The sequence below is a fragment of the Cuculus canorus genome, chromosome 7, assembly GCF_017976375.1.
Source record: "Cuculus canorus isolate bCucCan1 chromosome 7, bCucCan1.pri, whole genome shotgun sequence".
In the NCBI taxonomy this organism is placed as follows: Eukaryota; Metazoa; Chordata; class Aves; order Cuculiformes; family Cuculidae; genus Cuculus; species Cuculus canorus.
The window spans coordinates 11,424,470-11,445,718 of NC_071407.1; the positions used below are offsets into that span (position 1 = coordinate 11,424,470).

Genomic DNA, 21,249 nt, shown 5'->3' on the forward strand with positions numbered 1-21,249 from the left:
TGAATATTATTATTTTACTGTCATCTGCATTTTAATAACATTCACAATATCCTAACACATATCTTCCCCCCCCTCCCCATCTTCAGTTAGACTTGCACATATATTAAATCTCTTTGCATACTTTCCTATTTCAAACTCTTCTGGACTCATTTTGACCTAGGCTATAACTGTACCGAGCCAAAATGAAACAATTTACACAGGGTTTTAAATTAATTTGATAAAACATGTAGAAACACTCCCTCTCCCCTCAGACAATTTGAGAAACCATTGCAACACGCTTGTCTACGCAAGAGCTAATAGGGCTTAATGTTCACTCGGTTATGTATAGTTATTTCAGTAGCTGTGGCTTTCCAGCAGATGGTTCAAAAGTATAGACTTTCATTTTTTGCATTTTCAGCCCTACAGGTCCTGAAATTAGTCCTTTCAGATGATTTATCTAGGGGTTTGCTTGCTCTGCTCATATTATACAGATGCACTAAACCCGAGTTGTCTCTGTAGAGCTTCAGAGAAGCAGCATACCACACAAAATGTGTCAGGTTATAAATATCCATCCCCCTTCAGGTAACTGGAATTGAATTTGTTGATCCTACAGTGTCATTACTGGTTACACCCTGCTGAGATGCATCTGCCTTTTGTAACACTTTCAGGTTAGACTGATTTCTTGGACTGCCAAATGGCTGATATGTTTTCATGGTGCCTTATACACCCATTTAATAAGACAAATTAAGAGCTCATTATCCAGGCTGCTAATTAATGCTTGCTTGTATACGAATATTTGTGATAGGAATAAGGTGAATGCAGGTTGGTGCTACTCCCGGACTAGATTCCTAAGAGAGGCTTCACGTGTACACTGTTTCATTCGATAAAATTATTTTGTTCCAATGCTTTGTGTGCATATCTGTCACCATTTCTTTGTATTGAAACACTTCTAAATGCCTTTCTGCTGTTGTATAACACTTAGCTCACTGTTAAAATTAAGGGTAGTTGTAAAATGGTACAAGAGAAACAACAGCTTGTAAGTGGTCAGGTAGAAGGACTGACCATTGCCAGTTTAGAACATAATAATGAGAGTAAGATCCTATAGTAGCTCCATTGACTGCTTGTGTATTTGTTCATCCACAGAACCTGATGTTTTTCTAAGCTTTCCAATCCTTCAGTTGCTTTTATAGGTGTTGACAGAAGCGCACGATTCCATCTGTATATAACGTTACCTCTAAATAAAACTGTGAATGCAAAATAATTGCCTAGAGATTTGAAGTAAGAAATGGCTGGCAATTCTGACTAAGATTGCCATTTGCAATAGACCTTCAACATCTGTTTGCTGTGCTTTGACAGGGGTACTGGCTGCTTTTGTTTAACAATTTCAAAGCAACTTCTATGTGTCAGTTTTTCCTCAGTCGTGTTCGCTTTTGAAGGGTCCCATTTTGCAATCACTGTCACTGGTGTGAATAAGAGCTGCAGTACTTCATTAATATATTTTTTCCTAAATAAGCATGTCAAACTTAGTCCTTACATTCTTTACATGTCTTTATCAGCCCAAACTTCACAATAGAGAAGGTTTGGGTTTTAGGCAGACTGCAATAGAAATATTAATTTCTGAGAAGACTGATTGATGAGATGGATGGGGTAACGGAAGTGAACCACAGTCCTTGACAAGTCTGTGTTCAGCATCCTGCTGTAGTTCCCTTCCCCTGAATGCTGGACTGTCTCTTGAAGTATTCACTTACAGCAAATAAAAACTAACAGTGTCCTTATTTCACTGAGGAAATGGCTCACTTAGTTTGTATGTGTTCCTGAGAAGATGACCTTCCCTAGTGGGAAAGATCAGTCAGTAGATGAGAATTTGATGTTAGTGTTCTAACCAACAAATGTCATCTTATGCCCACAAGGGTGCCAGTGTTTAGGGCAGGAGTGCTGGTGGTGTACACTATGGTCATAGACCATAGATCAATTGTTATATCACCAGGACAGATACATGCAAATAATTTGATAAAGATTCTGAATAGAAAGACTCAGCTTTAATGCAAATCTACATTTCAGTGCAGTTCATCTTTATGGGTAGAAGCTCAAGCTGTTAGCTTCTTGTTTTATTCATGTACTGATCGGAAATCCCAAAAGCTGTGGTATGCATGTAGGTGTGGAACTTGATCCAGAAATTTAACACCCTTTACATCCCACCAAAAAAAACCAACAAAAAACCTGTAATCATTGAGTGTCTTAAATAGCTTTGTAAATTTAGCCATTGTTTTCCTGACAAGAGAGAATCTGAAAATTTAGGTTTCTAGGGATTATTTTAGAATGTCTGGGTTTGGAGTGATTAGCAGAAGTGAAAATTCACGTTACTTGTTGCAAATAAAGTTCTGTATGGACCTATTTGTACATTTTAAAGAGAAGATGCTGATTTATTTTCCGAAATAATATGTTATACTTTTAAATGTCTCTGTTACCCAGAAATATGTCACTTTTCTGCACTTTGCAGATACAAGCTGTGCTGGTTTGGGCCGATTATCTAAATTCCCTAGGTATTAGGAAGTAATTCAGGCAAGCACGAGCTGCATAGTGAACAGAACCTCTGCTGATAATTGATCTTTATTCTGGTCAGATGTTAAGAGGAGATGTTAAAGGAACTATGCACAGTTTTGTTCCCTTGTTTTGTTCTTCCACAAGACGTGGTTGATGTCTCTATGGGCAACCCTCACAACAGAAATATGTAATTTTCTCTACAGAATCATGGCTCTTAAAGCAAGAATAAGAGCACATGTCCATACTCTTTGCTAGTCCATGTGGAAAAAAAAAACCCCTGCATTTTGTGTGTCATATTCATGTTCTTAGGTTTTCAAAAGGACGTCAGTGTTTTTCACAGAAAACTGAACTCCGGTTTCACTGAACCATCAGCTGGAGCAGCTACTTTGGAATATGCTGAGAAAAGACTCTTAAGAAAATTAGTCTAAGCTTTGAGTGTACAGGGAATTGATAACTTTAATCTCTTGCTGTCTGCTGTTTGGCATTTCTGACAATCATTGTCATCGTCTATATGTTGAATTTGGCATTTCTTATTGCATGTGTTTATTTTAAAATGCTTTGGGAAGATGCTGGTTTAATTTTTCCTAATCTAATTTAAATGCAAATTATAAGCACTCACATGATACTGTGTGTATATAATTAAGTATCATTATATACTACATGAATCATTCAAAAAGCTCTAGAGAGCCATTCTGCTATGTAAAGCATGACTTATATTGAAAAGCTGCCAAGTGACTTGTGGTTTTGTGATTAAGTGTTTGTACTTATGAAATCTCTCTTTGAATTGTAGGTCAACAGATTATGGGACAACGTATGAGAAACTTAATGATAAAGTGGGCCTGAAGACTATTTTGAGCTACTTGTATGTTTGTCCAACAAACAAACGTAAGGTAGGTGATAATGTGATTGGCTCATCTTGACTTTATGATGCAATTTCTGTCCTGGCATTCTCTCCCAGTTTCTTAAATATCTGTTACTATTTAAATGGCCAGAAACTCTCTTTTTCTATTTGCCTCCTCTTGAAAAATAGGTAGCTTTACCAAAATATAAGGCGGATTGTACCACCTCTACTACCTACCAATGTTCTTTAGGGAATATACGTTAGCAAAGGATGACTGTTAAATGGATAGACATAATAAATATTTTGCATTTAATTATTTGTTTACCTTCTGGATGGTGATAATTTTGTTGTCTGAAAGTGAGACTCATTAAAATGGTGGAAATGCATCTACAGTTGCCAGATTGTATGCAAAACCATTTGTCTTATTTATTATTAAGTGCTCCCAATAGCGAACTGAACTGGATTTGACTTATTCCTATAGAGAAAATGCTTTTCAAAGCCCTTCTGAGCATCACTGAGTTGAGCCCTGCTGGTCAGACAAGGGCAAGATGGAAACGCACAGGCAATGGGAGCAGAGGTAGGTATGCTGGGACGAGTATAGGGACGCTGCCTGGCCATGTAGGGATGGAGTCAGGAAGGCCAAGGTGCAGCTGGAGCTGAACTTGGCAATGGATGTAAAGAATAATAAGAATGGATTTTATAGGTATATCAACCAGATAAGGAAGGTCAAAGAAAGTGTACTCCACTGATGAACATAGCTTCTAACAATAGACTAGCAGAAGGCTGAGGACCTTCACAAATTTTTTGCCTTGGTCTTTACTGGCAGTCTCTCTTCCTGCACTTCTCAAAACTGGGAGTAGGGGAGCAAATCCCTCCCACTGTAAGAGAAGGTCAAGTTTGTGACCACCTGAGGAACCTGAACATATATAAGTCTATACGACCTGATGAGATGCATCACAAAGTTCTGAGGGAACTGGCTAATCCAGTTGCCAAGCCACTCTCCATGATATTTGAAAAGTCATGGCAGTCTGGTGAAGTCCCAGGTGACTGGAAAAAGGGGAACATTGCATACATTTTTACAAAGTTTAGAAAGGAGGATGTATAATGAACTAATGTTGCCTACTGTTTTCCTATAAACAGAAGTGTGTACCACTAGCTGAGATGTAGACATGTGACAGAGTAGACTTAATCCCACCCTCTACTTCCCAACGTGAGCCTGTGGATAACTTCTTGTTCGTAACCAAGGAATCTTTGACAGGTTTTCAAGAGCTTTCTGCTGCCTTCTGGTAAAACAGTATTTACAAACACTGGAGTGGGCTTTTTGGGATCATTTCCTTGCTTACAGGCAGCTCCTTCATGTGATCCTAACAAGACAGCTATCGAGTGCCCTTTTAATGGTATTCTGATTAATGGATTGTAGCTGTGGAATTCCAGTCCTTGCCCATTCTGATGAATTTAGGTTTTGCTGGAAGATCTTCAGACAAAAAAAATGTTGGCTACCATGTACCTTTGTATGACACCTGATTGAGTCCTCATACCTACTTACATGGCTACAATTACACAAGGCTAAAACAAAGGTGTAGGAGTGGAGAAATTAAATATATTAATTAAAACAAATAAGAAAAAGTGTGGGTTTAAGTCTCCTGATGAATATCAGGACTGGAATTCGTGAAGAAGATATGAAACTTTTCACCAGAAGCTAAAGAATAAAATTGTCAAATCACTCAAATGTCCTTCAGGTTTGAAATATTTGTCTCCTGATGCAGAAACTGTAGTGTGGAGCGTGTATAGATAATCATGCCCGATGTTGCTTGGAGAGGAATAATGCTGTTCTCTAAAACTAAAAACGGTTTTAACTGGAAAAAATCTGCAGGATCCCTTGGCTATTGTGGTGCCGAGGAAACTAAGGGGTTTGCAAGCATCTTAAGCCAACCTAAGTGCAGACTGGCTCTAAAAAATCCTTCACCACTTCTGGCTGCATCTTCCTGCTCGCTCCCTCACACTGCCACCCTTGTTTGTGTAGCCATCTGGTGAGCTGGATGAAGAACTAATCTGCCTGAAAACTAATCCCTTTCCAGCTCAAAAAACAAATAGATGAAAGGAAAAAGCGTTCAGGTGGAAGAGTTGAACTGCCTGTTCTGGCAGTAGACTGCACTAAAGTTGGCCTATAATCAATATGGGACAGTGCCAGAGGAAAGCTGCAACACCTGAGATGAAAGGCCTGTGTAAAGGTCTAAGATTGAATTTTACTAACTTATTTCAGCAGGAGCAGAATTAGGCCTGCAGGGACAACTTTTGGAGGCCCTGCTTATGCTGCCATTCCTTCAATAAATGCTTAATTTTAACCATCTAGTTGGTCCCCTGTGATTAATAGGGCATAGGGAAGAGAGTGTAGAGCTATACTATGCTTCCACACTGAAAATGCTTCTGCAGTGAAAGCAAAAATACCAACATTCAGGGTCTTTATCATACCACCTATGGAATGGAAAGCAGAAGAGAACATTGAAGCCAGCATGGCTTCGCCAGGTCAAAATTCTGTCTGACCAACTTGGTGGCTTTCTATGATGGGGTAACTGCAGCAGTGGACATGGGTAAACCAATGGATGTGATCTGTCTAGACTTCTGTAAAGCCTTTGACACAGTCCCCCACAACATCCTTCTCGCTGAATTGGAGAGATATGGGTTTGATGGGTTGACGGTAAGGTGGATAAGCAATTGGTTGGATGGTTGTATTCAAAGAGTAGTGGTCAATGGCTCAAAGTCCAGATGGAGATCTGTGATGAGTGGTGTCCCTCAGGGGTCCGTACTGGGACATGTGCTGTTCAGTATCTTCATCTATGATATTGACAGTGATATTGAGTGCACCGTCAGCAAGTTTGCGGATGACAACAAGCTGAGTGGTGTAGTTGCCACACCGGAAGGACGGGATGTCATCCAGAGGGACCTGGGCAGGCTGGAGAGGTGGGCCTGTGGGAACCTCATGAGGTTCAGCAAGGCCAAGTGGAAGGTCCTACACCTGGGTCGGGGCAATCCCCATTCTCAGTACATGATGGGAGATGATGTGATTGAGAGCAGCCCTGCAGAGAAGGACTTCGGGTGCTGGTCGATGAGAAGCTCGACATGAGCCGGCAATGCGCGCTTGCAACCCAGAAGGCCAACTGTGTCCTGGGCTGCATGAAAAGAAGTGTGGCCAGCAGGGCGAGGGAAGTGATTCTGCCCCTCTGTTCCCCTCTTGTGAGACCTCATCTGGAAAACTGTGTCCAGTTCTGGAATTCTCAATGTAAGAAGGATATGGAGCTGTTGGAATGGGTCCAGAGGAGGCTAAAAAGATGATCAGAGGGCTGGAGCACCTTCACTACAAGGACAGGATGAGACAGTTGGGGTTGTTCAGCCTGAAGAAGAGAAGGCTCAGAGGAGATCTTACAGCGACCTTCCAGTACCTGAAGGGCCTACAGGAAATCTGGAGGGGGGCTATTCATAAAGGCCTGTGGGGGTAGGACGAGGGGCAATGGGTATAAATTGGAGAGGGGCAGATTTAGACTGGACATTAGGAAGAATTTCTTCACTATGAGAGTGGTGAGGCACTGGCACAGGTTGCCCAGGGAAGCTGTGGCTGCCCCATCCCTGGAGGTGTTCAAGGCCAGGTTGGATGGGGACTTGGGCAGCCTGAGCCAGTGGGAGGTGTCCCTGCCCATGGTAGGGGAGTTGGAACCAGATGATCTTTAAGGTCCCCTCCAACCCGAACTGTTCTATGATTCTATGATTTTTATAAATTTTACCACCAAGAACATTTTCAGCATAAACCTATGGATCCCAAGACCTGATTGCCCCCACCCTGAAGTTCTGATAACACTGAGAAACTCTGGTTACTGTGAAAGTTGCATATTGTTTCTCCGATGGACCAAGTGTGTAGCTGCAGACATTTCTTTTAAATGTAGAACTCAACTGCTGTAAAATCCATGAAATTTGTAACACTCTAATGTTGTGTGATGGGTTTATACACTGATGCAGTCAATACTGAGCAAATGCTACTTGTGTGCTTTCCCTAAATATTTGTTTATGTAGTAAGTGATTGTTCTGACTGCACCTGCAGCCTTCAGTGTTCTTTCTTCCGCAAGGCATTTCTTAGCACAGAGAAAAGATTCTTCAGTGGTGGAAAAGAAATGGTGCATTTTTTATCTTGAAATTATTGGACAAGAAACTTTGCTGCAACAGTGATTCATGAGTGGGGCCAGCATGTACTTAACTTACTGAAGCTACCTTCTTATGAAAAAAATTCCTTTTAGCACACACTTAACTTCTAGGAGTAGTCCCATTGAAACAAAATGTTGAACTTTGCTGACTTGAGATTGATTGCTCCTGATGAAAAAAACAAGTTTATCTTGTAGGTAGTCTTGTCTGTTCCTTGCAAAGCAGAGGAGTTGGAACAATGAACTATAGAATGCATGTAATTGGATTTATTCAAATAATTAATAGGTTTACTTATGGATTTCTGATGATTTCACATTCTGGAAAAGAACAAACATCGTGTGTTGAATAAATTGTTTCTTATAATTTATTTGCTGTTCTCCATCTAGGGAGAAAAAAAAAAAGAGTATCTGTAAATACACAGGATTTGCAGAGCTTCCTGCAGTCTAAGAATGCCAGTTTCTTTTGAAAAGCTTCCGATTTCCAGTTCTTGTCTCTTCACTGAGCAAGATTAAATCCTTTAAACAGACATTGCAGGCAATGTTGTATTACAAAACTGTGGTTTGAAAATAAAGATCAGAACAAAGTCAACTGTTATTTACAATTCAAACTGATGACCTATTGCTGTTACTTGGTATTTTTCTGAATTACAGTATTTTCTTAAGGAAATAACAGAAAATGGTGAGTAGCAGCAAAATATAAGCCTTAGCAATGAGAGAGGTGGAAACCTTGTTTTTCAGTATTCTCTCCTTTCACTGAATTACTGTACTACCTGGTCATATGACTGATGGCATAGATCAGAGAGAAAAAAAAATGTCACACGTTGATCTTGCCAAAGACACAGAGCCTGTTTGAGTATTTGTCAACAAGGCTCTGGAAGAGAGAATCCCCAATGTGCAATAAATCCCTAGGCTTGGGTATGTCAGCATTGGTTTATTTCTTAGGTGCATAGAGACTTTTATGAGGGGAAATACAATTATTTACATGCTTCTACCTGAAGAAATATTGTTTGGGAATAATGCATTGGTGGTTTGAAAATTAAAATAGAAATCCAAGTTGATGTCTTGAAAATCTGCTTTTGAAAAAGTTGATCATTCACTTCCCTCTTTATAAAAGCCTTTGAGATAGGTTGCTTTTAAGCATTGCATGGAAAATCATAGGACTCTGCAAATAACTGAAAGAGTAGTAGTGGGGACTTTACAATTGATTTAACTAGATGTTTTCTTTGACTGCCTCATAGTTCAGCCCATAGCTGGCAACGAAGCAGTGCAGTCTTTCCCCCCCGCACACATCTGGTGGTGTGAGGAGAATTGGCGAAAGAAAAAGAAAACTCGTGGGTTGAGATTAGAGTTTTAATAGAGCAATAAAAAGGGAAAGCATAAAAATGTAGATAAAAGAATATCTTAAAATACAACAGCTCACTGCCTGATGATTAGCCCATCTCGAGCTGCAGTTTCAGCTGTGCTTACAGTGACAGCAGTGAGTGCAGAGGTTATAGCAAGCAGAACACTGAACGCAGAATCCAGATTGCCTACCTGCCCCTGGCCAAATTCCTATTTCCATCCTGAGCATGATGTCATGGTATAGAATATTCCATTGACCAGTTTAGGTAAGCTGTCCTGGCTCTGCACTAATACACCAGCAAAACATGTGAAACTGAAAAATGTTTGATTTCTCAGCATCGACTAAAATCATCGCTATATTATCAGTGTTCTTTTCATAGTAAATTTTAAACCCAGCAACTGCTGGGAAGAAAATGAACTCTATCCCAGCTGAAGGTAAACATTACCTGGAAACAACCAAAGCAGAGGGTATTATTAACATTAATTCTCATACTAAATCCAAAATGCAGCAGCTGTTGGGAAGAGTATTAACTCTATCCCATCTGAAACCAGAACACACTCAAGAAGTGCTGCTAGCTAATTTAGACACCGTATCCTTGTATGCAGCACACGGCTTTGCAAAGAGCCAGTTTGTGCAGGCTATTCATTCTTTGTACTTTCAAACCTCTTGTATCTGTGTATCTCCAGTTAATTAATAAACTTCTGGTAATAGTATCTGCCAGCAACTTTCATGCTATTAATAATTGAGCTAATGTATCAGATATTTCCTGTGGGTTTGAATTTTTGTGCTAGAGTTTTGTGTTTTGTTTTCTCTCCACTTTTCCTTCTGAAGACCTGCCTTGAATTTTCCCTTTCTTCCCACAACTGTTCAGATTTTAATTGCTATGCCGTACAGTGTCCTTTTTTCTTTCTCTGTGAAGATGAATGGATTACAGATGCCTTCCTCTTCTTTTATATTTACTGGTCATGATTAGCACCTTTATCACAGCATGTTAAGCACTGTCCTGTTGTCTGCGTAGCTCCAAGATAACAAATATTTATTCTAAATATAATTGCATGGGTTTCAATGCTCTCTAGGTCCCTAACTACTTCCAATTAATTTCTGTTAATGAAATAGATTTTTAAATGGAAGGAAATGAAAGGGATGGTGGCCCAGCCTTCTGTTCTTTCTAACAAGTGGAGAGAATAGTTGGCCAATGTTTCCATCAGTCAGGACAGGAGATTTACCCTTGTTAGCTGAAATGGGAATGATTGAGTGCTATTGTGTATGCTGGTACTAGAGGAGTTCTTTTTTTTCAGGGAGATTCTGGTTTTGGAATGTAAACTGCCGAATTGTAAAAAGGGTAAGATCCAGGCCTGTGTGCTTTATACTGGTTCGTTGCACCCATCCTTCTGAGAGATGGGGAAAATGTTTTTAGAGATAAACAATCCCACATGAAATTGCTGTTTCTCTAGAAGCTTCTACCCTTAGTTGCTGAAATCAGATTGGGAACATTTCTAAAATCCTCTCTCCAACCTATCTCGTCATGGAAGCTTTTGGAAGTCTGATGTGATGACAAGTCTCAATTTTTTTATTCAAGGAAAACCACTTATTTCCAGTGGTGTCCTCCTTGTATTCCTCGATAAATCTTAGTCTGAAGACTATCAGTTTATTTTGGAAAGGTTAGAGCTCAGCAGAGCTCTAAGCACACCTCAGTGTAGACTGAGCAGATTCTGTGGCTGTCAAGGGATGGCATTCTTAGCAAATTAGGCACAGTGGGAGACCCAGGGTCTATGGTAATCAGTCATGCCAATAGCCCAAAGTGCTATTGCAATCCACTCTTGCAGAGATAAAATCAATTATTCTGTTGCTCTTCTCTTTTCATTTGGAAGGAAAGGTCCTTGTTAGCTGCAAGCTGTGAATGCAGCTTTCAAAGAGACAGTCATAAGAGACTGAAAAGGCACTGTCTCACAGATGTGAATGGTGATTGGTTTGTTTATTTGGTTGTTTTAAAATGATGTAGTGTCCAGGATATTCCAAGGAGATTTTAATGAAAACATTTTCCTATCGTTTGAGAAGGAGGAACCACATTATACTGAAGTGTTTTGGAAATCAAAACATAAATTTCACTAAATGAAACTTTGTTTTGGATTAAACAGGGTATAGCACAGGAAGTATGTCAAGAAGCCTCCAGATTTGTTTTGTCTCCTACGCTTTGACCACAGATAGTGATTCTTCATAGCTTCATCTTTAACTTCGGAGAGATTATTTTGGAGAGAGGGAGTCAAGAGAACGTGTAGTGGGATTCATCCGCTGGCTTTAGTAATCTGACAGACACTTTGGAGTAGATAGCACTACGCATACCTTTTGTCCAGTGGTCTTCCAAAGGGAGAACATAGGAGTTCTTCCTCATTTGTATCTTTTCTCTAAATACAGTGGACTACATCTGTTTCATTCAGCAATTTTGGTTTAAGATTTCACCTTCTCATCAGAAAAGAATTGAAATCCTATACCTACAAGAATCAGAATTTTTATCTTGGACCGAAGGGGTGGTTTGATGAACTTCTAATATCAGTATACATATGCAAACAGGTCACTAACTGCAGGAAGAGGGATTTCTCATCCCTTGAATTAAGAAAGTTTTCATTTTCTGCAGTTCAGCAGTAATGATGGAGTAAGTTTACTGCTATTATAAGCCACTGTCGGTGGTGATGGGAAAACCTTACCTACTTATGAGAATACGTATGTTACAATTTTCACATCTGTGTATAATACCTTTAGATACAAGATTAATTCTTCTACCTGTGCATCAGATAATCAAGTATAGACTTGATATCCATTTCAGAAGACTGTCTTTTCTGCCCCCCAACCCGTATGAAAACAAAGATGAAGCTATTTTGTTGTTGTTGTTAGTTTTGAAAGGTATCTCGTTCCTCATTTCTTTTGGAAATGATGTAGCACAGCTGTAGTTCAGTAGAGTTTGAAGGCCTGTGAAGTGGCAGTGACTGAAGAACTAAGGCTATATTGTCAGTCTTTAATACTGAGTTCATGGGGAAACAATAATTAACAAGCATTTGGCCCATGTTAACAAAGTAAAGACAGAATTTCATCTTTCGAAGTGAATATTTTGACTTTTGAAGTGTCTGACAGCATTCACTACCAAACTTTGATTCACGGCAATAGTATATGGCAGCTCTCACAATAGCCATTACACGCAAAGCCCTTGCCATTATTCTACATCCATATCTCTTCTTGGCTATGATGTGAAATCAAAGCCCATTTATTCCACTGCTGCTCTTGTAAGCCTATCAAAAATAGTGGCAGTTTTGACATTTTCCCACTCAAAGTAGTACTACAGCTTGCTATTGTATCTCTCAGAAGTCTCCAAGGGCTCACTGAGTGTTGAAACTAATGATAGAGAAGTATGAGCCGTGGAATTCAGCTTTAGAGCTAAGATTCACTCAGGCTGGGGAGGGTTTCGGAGGTGTTCTTTCTATTCTGACTCCAACCCCTGTTTTCTACAAACTGGGCAGTTAAAACTTTTTTTCAAGATAATCTCTTGTTGAATGCCCTTCAATTGTTTTATCCCTTTTTAATTCCTCAATGAGTTATCAAATATTCCAGAACACGTGATATCCCTTTTTGCAAGGTAGGATGTATGCCAGCAGCTTAAGCAGTAGAGGAATTATATGTTGTTGGTTGTAGCCCAAATGCAGGCAGCTGGGATTGATGGTACTGCAAGAATATGTCCAACTACTTAACAGACCTATGTTATTGTCAAACTTGTAGCTCCATCCATTTCCATAAGTAAGACAGGCTGTTTAAACCAAGAAAAAATTCCGTTGTCATAATAATGATTATTTTTTCCTATGAAAAACTAGCCCTAAGCAGTTGAAAAACAGCTTGTTGAGCGACACATAAAGCTGGAGTAAAAATATGTACAGCAGGGTTGTTTTCATTTACCTTCTGGATGTTGAGCTACTAAAGATACATACCTAAGTCTCTCTTTTATATCATTTTGCTGCTGTGTTATGGTAGGAACATACTACTTTGGTCATGAAACATGGAAATTGTCTTATTACTATATGACTTAAGAAACTGACATAAAAGGCAAAAATAGCATGATACTGTAGCATAACCATATGATGACTAGTTTGTTGGGGATTGGAACTGGGGTGACATAAAAAAATAAGGAATGTATGATTATTGACCACGGGAGCTCTGAATTCAACCCTCCCTTACCAGGCCTGCAACAAAGTTCTATGTAGTATCTGTTAATTAGCACATAATATAAACCATAGGGCATGTTTATCATCAGATTGCTATTGTTCACTCTTTCTGTAGTCTGCGTATGTAATTACGAACATAAGAATGACTAAATTAGAGAGAATTGAGTGTTATACCTTCTGTCCAACTGTACTTGGAGTACAGGGAGAAGAAAGGGAAGAAAATAAACAAGAAAAATATTCTTCATAATGAAACTTCCGATTGATAGATACTGGTAAATGCAGAGAGAGGGGAGTGATGGCAAAGATTAATGGTTGTAATTACAAAGTTGTCTACTGCTAAGAAAATGTGGAATTTGACTTGTATGCAGCGTAAGAATTGCAGACCAACAAGTGAAGACTTGTATATTGAGAGTGACGTGTCATTGCGGAAGCAGCCATACTTCTTGGAGAATATAGGAATTATTCAGTGTCCGACACAGAAAAGATATTGTGAAAACTGTAAATGTACTTTTTCCTTTTAGTGTTACGAGGCAAAACATTTCTTGTTGCAGGGACAGACAGAGGTATTTCTGAGATCCAGAAGAGGAAAAGTGTCTTGAGTAACAGATACAAAAATCAGAGAATTTAAGGATCAAAATTTACTGAAAATAAGGCACTGTAACCCATACTTTTGTTTCTTGAGTCTTTTGATTCCTGTCTCTCCACTTCTTTCTCAGAAGTAGGAAAAAAAAATGAATTAAAACATTTGGGAAGGGCATATAACTTTGGGACCAAGGGAAATACAATGCCTACTACAGCTTGAAGAATAATGACAGAGAGAAGCTGGGGATGGGAACACACAGAGTTATCCTTCTCTTTACCATACTTGGCTTTCAAATGGGTACAGATCTCCCATATATCTGCACAAGCCCCGCTTTCTTGTGGAGGAGTCTCTTCTACCATGTTCAGAAGTATTGAATTGTGGTCAATGGTTGGATGTTTTTAAGGGAAAGTGACAGTGAAGGAGAGAAAGCTGTTGAGAAACTGTAGTGGTGATAATAGCAGTAATTGGAGACAGTGCTGAGGGTGGTGTAGAGAGATTGACATTAACTGAGTAGACCAAATTATGTGCATGGAGTACTATTGGAATTCTTGCCGTGTATTCTGAGAACAGTATATCAATCCCTAGACCACTGCTTTCCAAGCATTTTTTTCATGGTTAGGGTAGGATAATCAAGCCATGGTGAATGTTCAGGACACGCTGGTACCTTCACGATGTTTTTGTGTGTGTTTGCTAAGTAGGACATATGAGCATTTGAGGGAATTACTTGGCAGTAAATTTTGAGTGTGGCCAACCATTATCATAAATTTAGAAGTCAATAGATTGTTTTATTGCTTCTTTTTAAACAGCCAGTGCAGTTAAAAAATGGAGGTGGTAGAATATTTTCAAAAGATAAGAAATATTTAAATTAACACATTATTTGACAAGAATCAAATTTACAAAGTGTTCTATTGCATATAGAATGTTATGAATAATGGATTTTGCTACTTAGAGAAAGGAAAATTTCATATTGATTGAAAGCATTTCTTCCTATTCGAACCATTATTTCTTTTCTGCTGAGGTCACCCAGGGTTTTTTGGTCCTGAAGAGATTAACAAATTGACAGTATTTTGGAGGTAGAAAGCTGGAGTAATTCTGTTTTGAAACATTTCCACTTTTAAATTCTTAAGAGTTTTACCAAGATAAATCCTGCTGAAAACAATGGAACTTAATAATGATACTTAATTACATTCTTAATCACTTCGCTGATTCTTTTGTTGTTAGGATCTGCCGTTAACAGCTTTAATAATGTAAAACACTGAATTCTCCACTGCACATATGTATTTAGGTGTCTGTGTTCCTCTGTGTACACACAGAACCTCCTCACACAGTCTCCAGTCCTGTATAGCTAATTACCTTATCAGATGAAATAAGGATAATCGGAACGGAATTCAATGAGCAACAAATGATAGTGGAAAAAGAAGCGAGAATAGCACTAGAAGTTTAAGTAATTTACAATAGTGGAATAATTTAGATGTAGCAAGAGATTTCAGACACTAGTCCTGTGAGAGCACAGTCTTCAGAAATATGCACAAAGAAACATGAGAATAAATTGTGAACTGGTGCTTGCATCCGAAATTCCATATGAGCAGGTATTTTTCAGGGGTTTGTCTCTCTTGCTGACTGATGAAATGCTTCTGTGCTTGTATCAATGTTTTTTTTCCATGCAGGCAGACCAAAGATAGGGATAGGAAGCAGTGGGGTATATTCTTCATGAAACTGCACGGTTAACGTCAGAAACTGTCTCATCTTTTGATGACTAATCTTGCTCCAAAATTAGGAGGTGTTTCTTCAGCACAGAAGATTAAAAATATGACCCTTCACTGTTTTGAGGCTCCTTTGCACAGCAAATTGCACAAAGTTTGAACATTAGTTCAGTGTGTTATTTTTTTTTTTTTTTTTTAAGCCAGAATACAATATAGAGCATTGAAGGATTTAGCCTTGAGCAGGTGGTGTGGATGCTGGGCTCTCTTTGTCTGTTTGCTCATAGGTTCAATGCTTTCTGTGAACTGACTCTTGAGCATGATGTCTGCTCTGCGTGTAGCTTTCTGGTGAAGGCAATCTACTAGAAGTAGATCTTTACTGCAGGCAAGGCAATGGGTTTACAGCTGTTTCTGGACATTATGCAGGACAGAGAACTTAATATTATGTTATTGTGGCTCATCCTTCTGCATCAAGCCAAAGCTGCTTCTATCCTATTTATAAATTAAGAACTTAAGTAGCAGAGATTTTTTTTTTTCTCTGTGTTTGAACAGCATCCATTCCTTTGGGTTCTGAGGCGCAACTTGTGTCCCATTTATTACTACTACTGATGGTAAACAATGAATATGATAGCATAGCAAATGTGGAGAACAGCAGTTTGTGCTTAGTTTTTGACATTTAGGGAAGAAATGCAAACACATCCATATGCCTTCCCTATTAAAATGTTCAGCTCCCAGAAAGTAAAGAACGACTGCAGATGAACCAAAGGCAGCCAGACAATATCAGCTAGGGAGGAAATTATGACAGTTTCTCTGCCTGCATCTTGAGACTTTCAATCATTTATGGATTTTGTGTTAATAGGTACTTGAGAAGAAATATTGTCAGTCCTAGTTTATAAATGAGATCACATGTTTTGCTAAAGTCAAAAAACAGTCAGCTGCAAAGCCAAGAACTGAACTCAGGGTTACGGTTGAAATTCCAGTCACAAAATCATCGTTTTTCCTAATTCTTGTAATTTTGCAAGATCTGATCTTCTTTACACTATTTCTTTCTGCAGGGAATCCCATACTACATCCCATTCCTGCAAGTTTGTACACTTGATTTGTATTGTTAAAAGAAATATAAATAAATCTTTTGACCACAAAAGAAAAAAAAAAAGAGCAGAAAGGAAAGAAGCATCATCATTCAAAGCCTGCTTGGAAGAAGAGTAGCACTACACCATTGTAGAGGGATAGGGGAAGCTTAAGTCAGCCATTCAAGTGTAGCAGCGGGCAAAGTTCAGAAATAATCTACTGCCACAGACCCCTATGTGTCTAACACCAATGGGCACTGCAGTATTTCTTTTTTTTATCTTGAAAATAAATAAATTTCTCCCACATCTTTTGAAATAATGTCTGGCATTTTGAACCCTGGAGCTGAGAGATGTCTTCCAAGTCATGTCCCTTGTTAAATTGTTTCACCATTCTCTTTATAATACCTCTACCAGCAAAACGCTTCCATGTGTTCCAGGATGCCAACCTTTCCTTTTGCTAACATTTCAAGTGTGTTACTGACATTTACAAGCTCTCACAGGGGCATTCAGTCAATTACCACCAGACTCCCATTGTTCCAAGGAGACTGACCTTTCCCCTTGGGCACCAATTAAAATCTATTACTTTTATTCCCATAGTGCTTGCTGTAATTGGAGCTCTGGCTCTTTGCCAGGTACAACTTGTTGGGGTTTCTTCTCTTTTTCTTTATTGGTGAAACTTTGCTAAATGTAACAGGAGTGAAAATTCCAGAGGATATGTATGTGCTTTGGGGATAACATAATTTTAATGAAGTTTTTATATCAATCTTTCTTTCTCTTGTCATCAATAGTATAAGAAAAATTCAAGAGAAAAAATAGACATATTTCTCCTGATGACCTGGCTTGCTTGCTTCCTCTTTCTGTTTTCTTCTTTCAGTCAATGTGCTTCAAGTATTCTACAGCAGAGGTTTGCGAGGAACTGAAGGACAAACACGCTGTGAGCTTTGCTACTACTTAACTACTGTGCTCTGAAAGCTGAGTGGAGAAAGGTGGAGACCTGTTTACGGGTCAAGTATCTTGACCTGTAAAGCCTGCCCATTTTTGTATTATAAACCACTAGAAATTAAGACCATAAGTGCTGCATATTGTGGTTAAAATTCTTGCTGTAAAATTATACTTCCCACCAATTCACGTTTCCTCTTTCAGTCAGAATTTTTCAGAGTAGAAGCGACGGCTGATTATTATGAAGGGTTTTCCATCTTTTGAAGATGTCTGTCTGGAAAGCTAGGCAGACATCTTCCAGAACATGTTTCTTTGTGAAATATCAAGATTTTGAGAAATGTGTTCAGGTGTCTGCTTTTTGTCTCCCTTTTTGTTTAGGAACTTTGAGGTTGTAAGAAAACTTTGTATGCTCAACTTATTGCCAAGCCCTCTATCACAGAAGGCAATATAGTTTCAAGACCAGCACAATATACAGGCTTACAGTATAGATGATTTGGTATAAAAGAGGTTTCTAAATCATTACAGTGATGAAGAATTCTGAAAAAAACCTAGTGTCTACCAGTTTGCACAAGCTTAATTGCAAGAGAATTATACTGCCTTAGAAAATAGCCATGTTGTGTAAAAGCCAGCATAATATCTGCCAGTATCATCTTGTTTAATAATCATAGAGCAAATTCTGCTTCCTTTTTGCTTCGTGTTTCTGGTGTAAGTTAGTCTGCTTTGGTTGCTTATTCAATTGTTTTGCTCGAGTCTTTTAATATTCTGTTAAGTTAGTAGACCATACTTTGACATTTGTTCAGAATGATTTCTGTGCCTTCATATCCAAGTCAAATAATCATCAAGACCTTCATTTACCAGCTGGCACCGAGTAACTTTATTCATGGTGACTTAGATGTCACAGATGGTTGTAGGAATGTGTGCATAAGAAAAAGATTTATTTTTTCCTTCACCTACAAAACTCTTTGTGGTACCTTAACTAACTAGAGTTATGAGCAATGTTTTTTCTTGGCCCGTGTTCTTCTCTTAGTGGAATTTGTTGGAACAATATTTTTTTATTTCTCACAGTGACTTGAAACTGTCTTTTCTTTCCCCGACTAGAAGGGATTTAAATCAACCAAACCGGTGAACAGCAACTGAGTAGCTTCACTGTTGAGAAGGAAAAAGAGATAAACCTTTCTTCTCTGGTCCCAGAAGGGTCCCAGGTCCTAGGAAAGAGTTTCTTCTGTGTTTTGGTTTCACATGTGTAGAATCATAGAATCATTAAGGTTGGAAATGACCTCTAAGATCATGAAGTCCAACCATCAGCCCCACACCCTCATGCATACTAAACCATGTCACAAAGCGCCATGTGCCTTTTACTTTGAGGTTCCCATCTCTCTGATGATTCAGAGAACCACTTTTCCATCATCTTCCCTATAACAAGGAAATACTGTGAGAGTCCTTTACACCATTCTCAACTTTTAATACTCTTTCTATTTGCTTGCCTGCTTTTGCCATTTCCAGAAGGTTATTTTAGATGTGAATCAAGCTCAAGTTTGATTTTTATGTCTAAGAAACCTGGAAAAATAAAACTTTCTGAACTAGGGACTGAATTAACTGCAGGAAAAGATTTGTCAACCATTACTAAGTACTATTTCATATATTATGGGGAAAATAAAAAATATCAAAAATAAAAATAAAAAGTATTTTATAGAAGGATTTGAAATTTCCCTAGGGATGAAGTAAAACCTCTGCCTATTTCCTTCCCCCTCCCAGCCATGGGAAGAGGTAAGTAAAAGCTTGTGCCTTAGGAGGAGACCCCTAGGGGATGAATGCAAACCTTCTATCATATGAAGCCAGCAGGAGGCAACTAGGTTTGCATCGTAAAGAGGGAGTTTATCATCTGTACCATTATGTGTTTTAACATTACAAATCGAAACCAACACCAGTTAATTATTAAGTCTTTTTATATATGAGATAAAACCAACCTTTACTCATTATAGCAACCATAAACTGAAACCGAGGCATTGAGGCTTTCCTATATTCAGGTTTTCTTGAGAAGGCTAAAAGGTGGAACTCACCCCAGCCTTTTTGCTTGCTGGAAGTGTCCTTCATAGACAAAGAGAAACATTGAAGGTGATGGGGGTGAGGAGGGGGACAAAGATCCAAGTACCTTTTTCTGGTGAACAACAATGGGACATAATATGTCATAGGCTTTATAGGGTCAAGTAGCATCTGACCTGACTTTGGCCTGAAGCTTGTAATCACATTTTTGTTACAGAAACAGTCTCTTCACTTTCTTTAAGCTTTTCTAGCTGAGTTATTCCAAGTTTGGGTTTTTGCTTAACTTTCATGGTGTTTTCTGTGATAGGAGGCTACTGCTCTGAGGGCTAGGAAAAGCCAGGGTGTAACAGTTCTCTGGAAACAATTTGCCTTACTGTGAGAAATCCTCCATCCTGTCTTCATACTGCAAACCCTGACAGGGAGTGTCATTGGCTCCATTAGGAGGGAGGTAGCAGATACTAGAGGTATGGACTGATCATCTGCATTTGTTCATGCTGTGATAAGGCAGATATTTCCATTGAAGCATTTTAAAACGTCTTAGGAGTGTATTGTACCGTTTTCCTGATTTTGCAGGCAGCCTTGAAAAGTGACTCTGAAACATGTGAATTGCCTTGTGTATCCCAATGAGCTATTAATTCTAGTTTGAAGTAATCAAAAAGTCCCTCTTCTGTTTTAACTGTACTATAAGTGCAGCTATGTGCTATTAATGCACTGACATCACATATCTACGCTGATGGGTAACCCTGATCGTTTTGCTGCCTGTCCTACAGGTCATGTATTACAATAAACATTTTCCATTTACAAGAAAATGAAGTTGTAAGGGTCATCCTTACAGGTAGAATTTGGACAGGAAATTAAAATTGTCTGAGATGAATCTGGCATGGATGTAAAGCCTGTAGCTGTGATCACTAGTTACAATGGATAAGCATCCTCTCCTTCCTGCAGTATCTCTGCAGCTCACATCCTCTAAATAAACAGCAAAAGAAGATTTATAAAAGCATTTATTTCTCTCCTAGTGGTGGATAATGATCAAGGAGGGTATGTTAACTCTCTAGCTGCGTGTACTATGCTTGTCACAGCGGAGACCCACAAAGCCAGAGGCAGCAAAATGAGAAAGGGTGTATGTATTCTTGCTTTTTAGCTGTGTCAACCTGCCTGTTTGCTTGACCCTGTAATTGAGATCATGCCATTAGCCGTTCAGAACAAGACAGTGGTCACTTACAGCTGTAGTTAACAAGGGCTATGATTATAAAGGAAAGAGAAAGAAAATGTAGTCACGACTCTGAAAGTGCTTTGCAAAAGAGGTGGGTAAAATATGTCTACGTGTGTTCCATATTCCAACACTTGTCTACTCCTTAGTCTGTGTTATTAGAGCCCCTAAAATCATGCTACAGGCACCTGTTCTTATGTAAAGACGGCTGTCTCTTCAGCCAGTGTCTTTCAAGAATGAGCCTGCACCCACTCTAAGGATGAGATTTGCAAAGATGCTGAGTATGTGCTAAAAGGAAATTCAGGGAGGAAACGGAGCACTTCTTTGTCTGGGCCTCGGGGGATGCCGTTGCCTTGAGTGAGGATGGTCTAATACTGTGTGGTTGATCAGCACCGAGTGGTTGATGTTGATCAGAAAAGTCAACCATGAAATAGCTCTTTGAGACAGTGATATTTGCAATTAGGCAGGATCAGCAGGCAATATGAGATGGGCTGGTTTTTGCACCTTTTGGACAATAGATTCAGTATGGAAAGTTTGCATATTCAGTAATGTAGCCTCATGGAGCTAAGTCAGAAGGACTTAAGGTTAGATTCTTTCTTT

At 39.0% G+C, this 21,249-nt stretch overlaps 1 protein-coding gene across 5 annotated transcripts in view; it reads left to right on the forward strand.

Annotated features, from left to right (window-relative positions):
* Positions 1-21,249, forward strand: part of SORCS1 (sortilin related VPS10 domain containing receptor 1) — a 371,394-nt gene that overhangs the window by 200,847 nt on the left and 149,298 nt on the right. For all 5 annotated transcript variants that reach the window (XM_054071880.1, XM_054071875.1, XM_054071876.1 and 2 more), the window contains one exon: positions 3,314-3,413. In XM_054071880.1, coding sequence (XP_053927855.1) covers positions 3,314-3,413 — 100 coding nt within the window. The remainder of the gene's footprint in view (positions 1-3,313; positions 3,414-21,249) is intronic.